Source organism: Suricata suricatta, chromosome 10, assembly GCF_006229205.1.
Source record: "Suricata suricatta isolate VVHF042 chromosome 10, meerkat_22Aug2017_6uvM2_HiC, whole genome shotgun sequence".
Lineage (NCBI taxonomy): Eukaryota > Metazoa > Chordata > Mammalia > Carnivora > Herpestidae > Suricata > Suricata suricatta.
This window is the reverse complement of record NC_043709.1, coordinates 17,370,299-17,383,668: the sequence shown is the minus strand read 5'-3', so window position 1 is coordinate 17,383,668 and position 13,370 is coordinate 17,370,299. Positions and strand designations below refer to the sequence as shown.

The 13,370-nt window shown below is 50.4% G+C and overlaps 1 protein-coding gene across 1 annotated transcript in view; it reads left to right on the top strand.

The window, feature by feature from the left end:
• Positions 1-13,370, top strand: part of STAB2 (stabilin 2) — a 150,163-nt gene extending 136,793 nt beyond the window's left edge. The window contains exons 59-67 of the mRNA XM_029955429.1: positions 688-821; positions 1,652-1,817; positions 1,964-2,070; positions 4,198-4,317; positions 5,082-5,222; positions 6,826-6,933; positions 7,789-7,917; positions 8,899-9,015; positions 12,856-13,370. Of these exons, the coding sequence (XP_029811289.1) occupies positions 688-821; positions 1,652-1,817; positions 1,964-2,070; positions 4,198-4,317; positions 5,082-5,222; positions 6,826-6,933; positions 7,789-7,917; positions 8,899-9,015; positions 12,856-12,906 (1,073 nt within the window). The 3' untranslated portion in view covers positions 12,907-13,370. The remainder of the gene's footprint in view (positions 1-687; positions 822-1,651; positions 1,818-1,963; positions 2,071-4,197; positions 4,318-5,081; positions 5,223-6,825; positions 6,934-7,788; positions 7,918-8,898; positions 9,016-12,855) is intronic.

The window sequence follows — 13,370 nt, the reverse complement described above, 5'->3', positions numbered from 1 at the left end:
ACAATAGACAAATCATGGAAAGAGCCTAAATGTCCATCAACTGATGAATGGATCAAGAAGATGTGGTATATATATATATATACAATGAAGTACTACATGACAATGAGAAAGAATGAAATCTGGCCATTTGTAGCAACATGGTTGGAACTCAAGGGTGTCATGTTAAGTGAAATAAGTCAGGCAGAGAAGGACAGATACCATATGTTTTCACTCATAAGTGACTCAGGAGAAGCTTAACAAAGGACCATGGGGGAGAGGATGGGGGAAAATAGTTGGGGAGAGGGAGGGAGACAAATCATGAGAGACTCTTGATACTGAGAACAAACTGAGGGCTGATGGAGGAGGGGGAAAGGGGAAACGGGGTGATGGGCATGGAGCAGGGCACTTGTGGGGAAGAGCACTGGGTGTTATATGGAAACCAACTTGACAATAAGCTATAAAAGAAAAAAAATAACAAAGATTTAAAAAAAGAAGGTAGTTCACATATTAATTCTTTGAGGAACCTCCACACTGTTTTCCAGAGTGGCTGCACCAGTTTGCAGCAAAGTAATAAATACATTAGATCCTGTGTTTCAACATACCTGGAAACGGAGTGGCCCTGGGCTACGCCGGCCTTCCGCTTTGATTGTTCTTTGCCGGAAGTCCTGCCCAGTCCAGGCGGGCTGATTCCTCTCTTTTCCCTTCTAGACACCACCGTCGGAGTATTCCATCTACGCTCCCCACTGGGCCAGTATAAGTTGACCTTTGACAAAGCCAGAGAGGCCTGTGCCAATGAAGCCGCGACCGTGGCAACCTACAACCAGCTCTCCTATGCCCAGAAGGTGCTCCCCAGTTAGTGGGCGCCATGCGGGCAGGGGCTACAGGCAGTGGGGTGCAGCCTCTTCTTAACATTAGGGAGACGGGCTGTCGCCATCTTGGCGGGCTATGCAGGGTCCTCCTGGAGCAACACTATGAACATGTCACATCCACCAGACACGCGCTGTGTGGGTGCTGTGCCGACAACACCATCCATCCATAAACATCCCTGGAAGTAGGTGTCACTCTTCCCATTATACAGACAGGGCAAGCGAGGCTATGAAAGGTTAAGTACTGTGCCCAGTGTCACCCAGCCGAGAAGTGGCAGGTCCAGTACTCAGATGTAGTCCTTACTCCAGATGTCTGTTCTCTGCCATGACATTCATCCACCAGGGCAGAAGCAGAGACTGGGAGCACATGCATCACAGCTAAAATCCAGAAAGAGATCAATAACCACAGGCCTATGGTCTCCCTGAACCCACAGAACAGGCAAATTTCTCCAAAATGTCTGGAGGAGCTGTGAAAGGGCCATAGTGGGGGTTGCCCCAGCTCTCAATATGACCAACGACTGATAGGAAATCTTAATTCAAGAACAAACAGAGAGAAATGAACATAAAGGGCTTGGGCACCTCTCAGAAAAATAGGGTACCACTTTCATCCATTCAATGAAATTGATCAAGAACAATTTAATGAGAACCCTCTGTGTTCCGGACACAGGGGTACAATAGACACAATGAGCCATAACCCTGATCCATGGAGTTTACAGTCTGAGGGGAGAATCAGACAGGCATACCACATACCAAATATGAAACTGTAGCTGATCTGCTGATCCACGGCCGTGTCTGTGTCCCCACAGGCCAAGTACCACCTCTGTTCAGCAGGCTGGCTGGAGAGCGGGCGGGTCGCTTACCCCACAGCCTACTCCTCCAAGAACTGTGGCTCTGGTGTTGTTGGAATTATAGACTATGGACAAAGAAACAACATGAGTGAAATGTGGGATGTCTTCTGCTATCGAATGAAAGGTAAACCACCCCAGCCTCACTTCAGATCCGGGGCCACGCGGCTGCTAGCCAGTCCTCAGCCTGGCCAGCCCGTCCCCAAGGGTGAGCTGGAGTGGCCCGGGCCCCTGGCTCACCGGAGTGGGGCCCTGCGTGCCCCTGCCTTCCAGATGTGAACTGCACCTGCAAGGCTGGCTACGTGGGAGACGGCTTCTCGTGCAGCGGGAATCTGTTGCAGGTCCTGATGTCCTTGCCCTCGCTGACAAACTTCCTGAGGGTACGTACCGCGTCTGCTCAGGTTTGCCTCAGGGGAGGAAGGCGGTTAGTACTGAGACGAGTCCTTGGAAGAATCCAGAGGCTCCCAGTCATGGTTAAGAGCATGGGCAGCAGACCACATTGCTGGAATGTGAAGCTTGGCTTTGCCACTTATTTGCACCACCTTCCACAAGTTACTTTCCTCTCTGAGCCTCAGTTTCCCCAGGATGGAGGAAATGGAGAGGATGATAGCGCCAGTGTCGTCAATGAGTTAGTATTTATAAAGCACTAAGACGGCGGCACGTGGAAACAGCCACTCCGGGGCTAGCTAGCTGACATTGTCTCTTTTTGCATCTAGCGCAGCATAAGAGTCTGATCTGCAGGAGTGAGACGGTCTCTTGTCTTCGTGGCCAGGGCAGGGCTGGGCCTACCTGCTGATCAGCCAGTGAGCCAGATTTCCAACTTGCATTTAGTACTGCACTTACAGTCACTTCAGTTATTCTACAAGTTGGGCCTAATGAGGAGAAAGCTCCAGTTGGAGAAGGATTTGGTGCTGACTGATTAAAGAACTAAGCTAACAACAACAACAAGAATAGCTAACGTTTCATGAGCATTTACTTTGCGCGTGCACGTTGAACCCTTTCAGAGACTTAGCACTCAATCCACAGAATGTAAGCTCCCTCTGGGAAAGGATCGTCTCTGCCTTGTGGCTGGCATACAGTAAGTGCTCACTAAATGCTTGTTAGGAATAAATTCTGGTGCGACCTCATGAGGTCACTTCTGCTATTATCCCCATTTGTAGATAAAGAAACTGAGGCTTCCCAAGGTCAAAGGCACAGCCAAGCAGAGGGGACTGGGCATAAGTATAGGGCTTACAGGATCAGGGCAGAAGTTAAATCAAGGGCTCCAAAATGGTGAGTCATTATCCATAGACCAAACGGTATCCATCTAATGGTTCTAAAATTCATAAACACACCAAAGGAAAACACTCAAACTCGTGTTTCTGTGCTGCGGGAGCTTGCACCAATATTTCAGAGAAAATAGTGTCAGAACAAAACCCATTGGCTGTGCACTCTTAACTTCTCTGGGCTGCAGTAGTCCCGTGAACACAATGGCAGAGTTGAACTGGGTACTGGGGTTTCTTACAATGTTTCAGCAAGTATTTAATGAGTGTTTACCACGTGCTTGAGATGCATCAGTGAACAAAATATACACACAAAATAAACAATACACAGAATCAGTAAATGGCATTGAATGCTAGAAGGTGATTCTATATACTGTGGGGGCAGGAGGGAGGGTAAAGTAGGGCAGGGTGGAGCGGGGAGGGAACCGTGTGCCACCGCAGGGCTCCCATTTTGTGGAGTGAGAAGGGAAGGCCTTGGTGAAAAGATGATGTTTGAGGAAAGACCGAATGGAGGAAAGGGAGGTAGCCACACAGATGTGAGGCAAGAACATTCCAGGCAGAAGGAATAGCCGGGCAAGGATGAAAGGCAAGAGTGTGCTGCACAAGTCTGAAGAACGTAAGGAAGCCAGTGAGGCTGGAGCAGAGGGAGGAAGGGAGAGGCCAGCGGGGCCCAGGGTCAGAGGAGCAACGGGGTCCAGATGGTTCGGGCCTCATGGGCCATTGTAAGGCCTTTGGCTTTTCCTCTGAGTGAAATGCAGGGCATTGCAAGGTTTCAGTAAGATGTGACCTCACTTATCAGAAGACTGCGCAGGCTGCCATGTTAAGAATGGTCGGTGGGGGCGCCTGGGTGCCACAGCTAGGTTGAGCTTCTGGCTCTTGATTTCAGCTCAGGTCATGATCTCACGGTTTGTGGGTTCGAGCCCCGTATCAGGCTCTGCACTGACAATATGGAGCCTGCTTGGGATTCTCTCTCCCTCTCTCTCTGCTTCAACCCCACTCTAAATAAATAAATAAACTTTTAAAAAAATAAATAAATAAATAAAAAAGAATGGTCTATGATGTGGCTGTGACTTAGGACCATAGGATTCACTGAGGAAAGAAAAGTGCTCCTAAAGCCCTCCTGAGAATCAGTCAGAAGAAACGGGATGAGTCTTGGCCTGAGTGGGGAGCAACATCAGAAGGTTCCGGAATGGGTGGTGCCCCGAGACCCTGTGCACCGGGGCTGATCACTGTCTCCTCCCCCAGGAAGTGCTGGCCTATTCCAACAGCTCAGCCAGAGGCCGGGCATTCCTGAACCGCCTGACCGACCTGTCAATCTGCAGCACCCTCTTTGTGCCACAGAACAGCGGGCTGCGGGAGAACGAGGTGAGGCAGGAGCCTGGAGCCTATGCCTTAGACCGGTGCTTCTAGAAGATATCAGTACCTATCACCACGGATCACCCCAGACCTCAGGGGCCACACATTTACACAGCTCACACATCTGCCGGACAGCTGGCCTGGCTGTGGGCTGCGGGGACCAAGCTGCTGGGACCTCTTCCCCACAGGCCACTTCCCCTCCAGCAGACCAAGGCTGGTCTCACGGTGTTCTCACGGTGTTGGCAGGATGGAGTAATCAGGAGCGAGCCACCCGCTGGTCACAGTGGCCAACATGCCATGGGCCCTGCAGGTCACACAGCTGATCCCAAAACCAAAGTGGGACACACTCAGAGTTACCTGGCCAAGGGCAAGACTGCAGGAGGGGCGAGGAGCCAGAGCCGCTGATGATGCCATCAGTCTATCACACTAACCTGCACGCTACAGAGGAAAGGCTGTTCCACACAGGTGGCTCCAATGCCCCCAGCCCTAGCCAAGGGCTGAGAGGGGCATACCTCTGCCTACCGTTACCCACTCAAGACCCAGTCTTCACAAACATGACATTCAATGCCACAACCTAGCCAGAGGCGAGCTTCTGGGAGAGACCCCAGACAAGCAGAAGCCTGAGAAAACGTGACATTCCTTATCTCCACAAGAAAGTAGAAAACCAAGGCCATGAGAAGTGATTTTTTTCCCCTGTGTCCGTCATCCTTATTATTAAAAATAAAATTGCTTGACTTCTACAGACCATTCTGATGTTTCTCCTTTCCTCTCAGACGCTGTCTGGGCGGGACATTGAGCACCACCTCGCCAATGTCAGCATCTTTGTTTACAATGACCTTGTCAACGGTACCGTCCTGCAAACGAAGCTGGGAAGCCAGCTGCTCATCACCGCTAGCCAGGACCAGCAACAACTGGTACGAGAAATCTTCTGGATTTCATGGCAGAACTGGAGATAATACAGGCAAAACCCTTAGCATACAGTAGGTGCTTAATAGATGGCAACTAGTATGTGTAAGTGAACTCCAAACCTGCATTCAAGGGAGGGTATTAGCTGTGCACAGTGGCACGCCACGCCATTAGGCAGCTCCTGCCCCTTGGCAGGCAAACTGCTGGTGACCGCCGGCCCCAGAAACTGGTCGTGAATGAGAAACTTTACGTGAAGCCATTTTTAAAGCTGTCGGATTCTCCACCTCTGTTCCATGATGGTGGCGGCGATGATATTGGTGATGATATTGACGAAGGTCGTGAGGGTGATGATGGTGACGATGATGATGGTGGTGGTTGTGATAGTGACAATAGTTTGACAATGGTAGTGATGGCGTTCAGGATGCTGATGGTGTTCATTTTGATGATGTGGTGCTGATACTGACAGCGATGATGGTGATGGTGATGATGATCTTGATGATGATGATGATGCCATGTGGTGCTGGTGGCCATAATATGAGAAGTGGTGGCGGTAGTGATGACCATGACAACCATGGTGTCATAATCACAGGCGTTTGTGAGGGTTCACTGATTCAGTGCTTGTGGCATGTGAGAATCATTTATGATGTGTAGCAAGTCCCCAAAGAGTATTATTTTTTAAATTTTTACCTGATAAATGACTTTAATTGACGATTAGCTGTTTAGGACCAGTGTTACTCAAATTTTAACATGCATTTAATCACCTAGAGATTTGTTCAAATGCAGATTATAATTCAATAAGTGGAGTGTGGGGGCCTCAGGTTTTACATTTCTTTTTTTTTATTTAAATAGTTTATTGCCAAGTTGGTTTTCATATAACACCCAGTGCTCTTCCCCACAAGTGCCCCCCTCCATGACCATCATGCCCTTCCCCTTCCCCGCTCCCTCCTCAGCCCTCAGTTTGTTCTCAGTATTCAAGAGTCTCTCATGATTTGTCTCCCTCCCTCTCCCCAGCTCTTCCCCCCCTCCTTTCCCTTCTCCATGGTCCCGTTAGGTTTCTCCTGTTAGACCTGTGAGTGAAAACATATAGTATCTGTCCTTCTCTGCCCGACTTATTTCGCTTAGCATGACCAAGTTTTGCATTTCTAATGAACCCTCCCGGTGATGGCCACAGGAGCACAAGACAAAGATGGGGCTTTGATTGGCAGGGGACTAGATTGCTTAAACCTCCATTTTCTAACAGCGCAGTGTGGTGCTCAGAGCAGTGGGCCCGCAGCTCAGAGGCTCAGGGCTTGCCGTTTGCTACCTGGGTGATCTCAGACTAACCATTTTCCTCTGAACTCTCATCTCTTAGACAAGCAGGTGGAACAGAACAGCTCTTGGGTTCCCTGTAGCAGTTTGATCTGCTTTTTGGCCCCAAGGCAACTAATGTTCTGGGTTGTCCAGATAGTGAGCAGAAGTCCTGTGCTGCCTACCGGTAATAACAGGTCTGACATGCAGAAAAACCTCAGAAAAACCGAGCATCTGCCTTCCACGGGGGGGGGGGGGCTGCCCCCACGGGGAAAAGGGGCAGGTGGCCACAGATCCCCAGCAGCCCTCCTCTCCTGTCCCCAGGAAACCAGGTTTGTGGATGGAAGAGCCATTCTTCAATGGGACATCTTTGCCTCCAATGGGATCATTCATGTCATCTCCAGGCCTTTGAAGGCACCCCCGGCCCCCCTGGTGAGTATCCAGGGTTCCTGGCAGGGGGTCCTGTGTCCCCGCCCCCTTCTCTGGAAACTGGAGGAGCCTCCCACACCAACGGAGGCCTCAGGGATGCATCAGGGATGTTCATCCCACCCCTGGTGCCTCGCTGCAGCAACACAACTTTTGTCACTGTTAATGTTTGTTGAATGAATGGGGGTGAGAGAGAGGCCACTGGAAGGGGAGTAAGAAATCCTGAGCTCTGCTTTGGCCCCTACACTTGCTCAGCTCTGCAACCCTTGGCAAATCCCAGAACATCTCTGAGCCCCATTTTTTCTCATCTGCAAAATGGAAGTCATAATGCCTACCTCCAGGTTCTTGGGAAAATTAGGAGTCAAAAATATAAAATAATTAGGATAGTCCCTGGCACACAGCACGGGCTCTATAAGGGTTGGTGGGCTGGTTGGTGGTGTTAGTATTTTGCTTTCTAAAGTGTGAGGGAGAGGTGAGCCCACTGGGCTTCTGGGAAATGCCATAGCATAGTGGTTAAGGGCACAGGCTCCAAGCCTGGCTGGGTTCAAAGCCCACCTCTGCTCCTCCTTGGCTGTGTGATATTGTGCAAGTACTTACCTTCTCTGTGCCTCAGCCCACCATGTAAAAATTGAAACAATAATAACTGTCTATCTCTTGGGACTATTCTAGTATTTCATGGAAAGGCCTTAGAACAGGCCTTGGCTATAGCAAGGGCTAAATACATGTTAACTGTCTTATCTTTATTTTGATAACAACTGGCCCCCAAGAGGTGTCAGGCCAGCAAGAATGGGGTGGGCTCCAGAAGGCACCCTGTCCTGGGAAGGTACTGGTGTTAAGTACCCCCCTCCTCTCTGTGCGCAGGCCTCCGTCCACACTGGCTTGGGGACAGGGATATTCTTTGCCACCATCCTGATCATTGGAGCTGCCGCTTTGGCTGCCTACTCTTACTTTCGACTAAACCGGAGAACAATTGGCTTCCAGCGTTTTGAGGTAAGACAGAGAAACACGGGCACGCCATGCTGGGGCGCTCTCTGCACTCCAGCCCCTGGCCCTGGGCTCCTTCAGCTGACCAGCCCCCGACAGAGCTCACCTAGCAGCTGGGGGCTTGGCGCACCCCTCCCCCCATGCCCTGGGTGGTCCCCACTGGGAGAGGAGCTGCGTGCAGGTGCAAGCCCCTCTTCCTGGCCAAGGGGGGCTTTGGTGAGGGGGCGATGGGCTGCCAGCAGCACGGGCTGTCCTGTCTGTGCAGGGGTCCGGCTTGGAGGCACATTCACCAGGCACCCAGGAGGTCGCTCGCCTTGGAGGAATAGGGAGACAAGCACCCAGTCTGATCAGCGGGGGGCTTCAGGGCTGACTGACCCTGGGGGTGGAGGATGGGGTCGGGGAGTGCGGCCCTGCACTTAGGTCAGTGGGTCTGGGGTGAGCAGGGGATGGCTCTGGGGAGTGGGTTTGGCAGCAGCCCCACAGCTGAGCCCCTGCCAGGCCCACCCCGCCCTCCGGCTGCCCCCCACACTGCCTGGTGACAACAGTGCAGAACCCCAGCCATAGGCCAGCTCCTCCTAGCAGGTCACCTGCATTTTCACCAGCAGTGTCCATGCTGTATGAGCCCTTTTATATCAAGTTTCAAGGACAGGGAGAGCCACTCCAGGGTGATGAAAGTCAGAATAGCAGTTGCCCGGGCTGGGATTGGGTACTGGTGGACACGGGCATGAGGACACTTCCTGGGGAAGGGGGAGGGCATGGAAGCACCCTATCCACTGACTTGGGGGGTGTTCACACCTGGATGGACAGATGAAGTCACAGCGCTGAACACTCAAGAGCAGTGCAGGTTCCTCTCAGTAAAGAACTGTTAAAAGACAAAGCTCCCGGAGGCGGGGGTGGGGCGTGGCTGGCTTTTCCTGTGCGCTTGAGTGAGCCGTGCCTGCCTTGGGGACATCCTGGCTCTCAGCCTGTGCTGGTCTTTCTGAGCAGTCGGAGGAGGACATCAACGTTGCAGCCCTTGGGAAGCAGCAGCCTGAGAATATACCGAACCCCTTGTATGAGAGCACACCCTCCGCGCCCCCAGAACCTTCCTACGACGGCTTCCTGGTGAGTTTGCGTCTTTACCTGGCACCAGAGTCAGCTGGGGGCGACTGATGCCTTTCGGCAAACAAGTGAGAAGCTTTGCACCTAGAAAAGCACATTTCTAGAACATTCTCAGGGCAACAAGCCTTAAAAGGCCAGTATCGCAAGTGGACTGAAGCCACGTTGGCTGGTCAGTGTCCTCGAGTTCTTTCGGGAGGGCTGAGGTCTCCAACAATTAGAGGTAATCGGGGAGAACCAGAGGTGCCCCCCCAAACCTCGTGACCAGGTGAGACGTGAGACGTCACATGAGCAAATCTGGAGCTTCGTTCTGCTGCAAACATTTATGAGCAAAATAAGACTCAGGCCTGCAAAAGCTTTCTTTCCTCATGTTATGCTTTAAAATTTAGATTTAAATTGTTGGGGTACCTGGTGGGCTCTTTTAGTAGAGCATGTGACTCTTTTTTTTTTTCTAATGTTTTACTTATTTTTGAGAGAGAGAACACAATTTGGGGGAAGGACAGAGAGAGAAGGTGACAGGAGATTTGAAGTGGGCTATGCACCAACAGCAGCGAGCCCAATGCAGGGCTAGAACTCATGAACTGCAAGATCATGACCTGAGCCAAAGTTGGAGGCTCAACCAACTGAGCCACTCAGGTGCCCGAGGCATGTGACTCTTGATTTCAGGGTCGTGAGTTCAAGCCCCATGCTGGTCATGGAACCTACTTTAAAAAAATTTTTTAACTAAACAATTTATATTGTCAACAAATTTTTTCTGCCCATTGTCAGAGCTGCTTCTTGCTTTTGAAGCTATGTTGCTTTTGATGCCAGCAGGCCAGGTCCAAGGACGCGGAAGAGGTCCCACAGGACCAGCCCAGAGGGTCCTTGGCTTCCTGAAGGATGGAAATCAAACGTGAGCTAGCAGGAAGTGAGAGCAGAGTTTATTGAACATACAGAGAGAGCAGATGCAGACGGAGTGCCTGGGCAGCTGTGGAAGGGAAGGAGCATGAGTCTTGTCTTTGTTCTGGGTCTGGGGGTTTTACTGAGGATGGTGGTCTGGTGTACGTGTCCCCGCAGGCATCCGGGAAGCAGCCAGAACAAAAACGAGGGCCCAGGTGTCAGTCCTTGGAGCCCGGGGGCCTTGGCGTGGAGCTGTCTAGGGCTGGTGGTCTGGAATAAGCATATGATGGCTTAGTCCGGTCATCCTCACCTGGCGCTTCCTTATGTTATCTGTCCTGGCAAACTCATGAACGCCTGTGCCTTACAAGGAAACCACACGCTATTTGCCTTCTGAGGCATGTGAGGAGTGGGTTGGGGGTGAGGGCCCCAGCAAGAATAGAAGCAGGAAAGGGAGCAAAAGCAGATTTTTATGGAGTCCTTCACTTTCCCTCTCTCACTTTGATCAGCTTTTTATATCTAGGGGGGCATGTTCTGCTCTGGTATTCCGGGAAACAACCATTTGTTTCTAGTTAGTGATCCCTGAGCTTAGATGGGGACCCACTGACTTCAACACAGAGCAAGGTCCCCCATTCACACGGACTGTGGAAGGTCCATCCTACCTGTAGTCTATTACCAGGTCTGGATGGAGAAGCTAGGAATGATATTTAATTCCTCCTTTTATATAAAGATAAGACTTGACAGCTAGTATGTGCCTCAGCAGACTGAGCTGACAGCATTACTAGGTCCAAGGAAATGACTTGAATCTGGGCTGTTGGTCTAGAACCCTCATGAAAAAGTAAGCAAAGCCAGAGAGCTGTTGTGATTGTTTTATGTATGAACATAGGCTGCCCTTCCCCTCAAGCATTTATGGTTGTTGAATTCGTGTAACTGGTGCGGAAACACTACTGAAATATTATACTGCACCATTTTTTTATAGCTTATTTATTTTTGAGACAGAGAGAGACAGAGCATGAGGGGGGGAGGGGCAGAGAGCAAGGGAGACAGAATCTGAAACAGGCTCCAGGCTCTGAGCTGTCAGCACAGAACCCAACGCAGGGCTTGAACCCACGATTCATGAGATCATGACCCGAGCTGAAGTCAGACGCTTAACCAACTGAGCCACCCAGGCGCCCCTGTACTGCACCATGTTTAAGCCCCTATAGTGCAATCAACGTTTTTGTTTTTCTGCAAGCCAAGCGTAAATATCTTGTGTTCTTGGTAAGCCGTGGTAGCAGAACTTGTATCTTTGCAATAGACTGAAAGATAACCAGATCATACCCTATTTTGTGTTTCTCAACAAACCCACGTAAAAGTTTCCCCATTCACATTGAAAGGGTGCATTCAGCTCTGCGTGTATTAGCCAGTAGTGTTTTTTGTTTTGTGTAAGCACAGTTACGTTGAAATCAACCTCATTTGAACAGCTGAGAGTGGAGGAATGTTAATCCATCTTATTCAAAGCCCTTCACTCCTTCTTGGCTGCTTGTCCTCTTCGGATGGCCCTGCCAGCCCCGGGCATGAAAGATTCTCCCAAAGCAGGAGAGACGGAATCCCCAATTCAGGAGTCAAATGGACTTTCTCGTCAGACCAGGTGGCAAAAGAAGTTCCAGGAATAGAAGTCCTAAGCAGAGGGTACCATTCCCACAAGTGATGTTCTACCTTCTCATACCTTTTATATTGCAGGTGAGGGTGCCTATACAATATCTGTAGGCAATCCAGGCCCCTTATGCTAATTAACAAAACTTCAGTGCTGGGCAGAGCTGCACAAGGCTTGGGGTGCTGCCTCTGGAATAGGGCTTCTGATGGGACTCTCAAATACTCAAGAAGAATTTTCAATCCGAAAGGTTTTTTTAAACATGTTTTTTTAAACATTTATTTATTTGAGAGAGGAGAAAACGTGAATTGGGAAGACACAGAGAGAGAGAGAGAGAGAGAGAGAGAGAGAGAGAGAGAGAGAATCCCAAGCAGACTCCACACCATGAGTACGGGCCCAATGCAGGGCTTGGACTCATGAACTGTGCGATCATAACCTGAGCTGAAGTCAGGCTCTTAACCAACTGAGCCACCCAGGTGCCCGTGAAAGTGTTTTGTAATCATATTACTAGCCACCTTTTTAGGGTGCTGATACCTTCTTTAATGTAGTATCTAATTTAATCTTCACACCTCCCTGGGAGGTAAATATTATTATTATGACCCTTTATAGATGAGGGGGAAACGGCAGTGACTGTCCCCATAACCACAGCACCATCCTGCCTCCCAACACCAGCCAGCCAGCCAGGTGGACAGACCCTCCTACCACAAACGTGTTCACAGAGCACTTGGAAAGGAACTGTTTTAGGCTGCAGGGAAGGAAAAAGTTTTCCTCCACCCTCTTAGGGGCCTGGCTGGGTTTGAATAGGAATCTGGACAGATTCACAGGAGAAAAGCCTACAGGCTTTACTGAAAGTTCACCAGTACACGGGAGCCTCGTGAGAGAATGAAGACCTCAAGTGACCAGAGCAGGAAGCTTTTCTATCTTTTATGCAAAGAAGCAATACATTTGTGAAGAATTGACAAGACAGAGGTTTGGGCTTGGGGTAGTAAACGGTGAAGCAAATAGGAAAATAAAGGGTTAGTTTAACCAGGTTGTTTGTACAGATTTCCTGGCCCGGAATTCCTCAGTCGCTGGTAGGAAGTATCTTCTTTCATCCTGGAACAGGGGGCAGAAGGCCAAGGAGGGGAAGGTTGGAGTGACCATCCTGCCTCTTCTGTTTTTTTCAAAAATTCCTTCAGCTTAAGATATTAAAAATGCCAAGGTGCCACATTTAAGGCGGTGTGTGCTGAGCGCCTTCAATGCTTCAGCCCGGTGGCCAGGAGGAATGCTCAACCTGGAAAGATTTGACAAGCAGAAGGTCCTGCACCCAGAGTGTTTCAGAGACCTCTCTTTTCCAGGACTCCGAAGACCAGCAGCTGGACAGCAGTGACCCCCTGGGGGCGCTCTGAGGGCCCAGACCTGCTGCCACTGGCCACCCCCTGCGGCCAGCTGCCCGGCAGTCAGAGCCTCCTCCTAAAGGCTGTCAACTGTGAATCCTCAGCACCACTGCCTTCCGGAAAGGAGGGTCCTTTAACGTTTTACAGTAGGAAGCCCTCAAGCCATACCTCATCTCTGGTTAGTCTGGAGGATTACCTGGTCCTCCTGTGCATGAGGGACCATGCTAAACCCAACCCCCCCGACCCAGGGGACCTCATTCCTCCGCTGCCCTTCCTTTGTACCTTCATATGGCTCTTAACTACATCCTCCCCAACACTAACTATGGCCTTTGTTTCATTCCCCTGTTAGACTGTAAGCTCCCAAAGGCAGGGACCTGCCTCTTTCGTCTGTGTGTGTCGGCACCTAGCCCAGCGTCTGGTACGTGCCATGTGCTCAGTAAATGTTTATGGCCAGAAATAAAGTCAATGGAACAGAA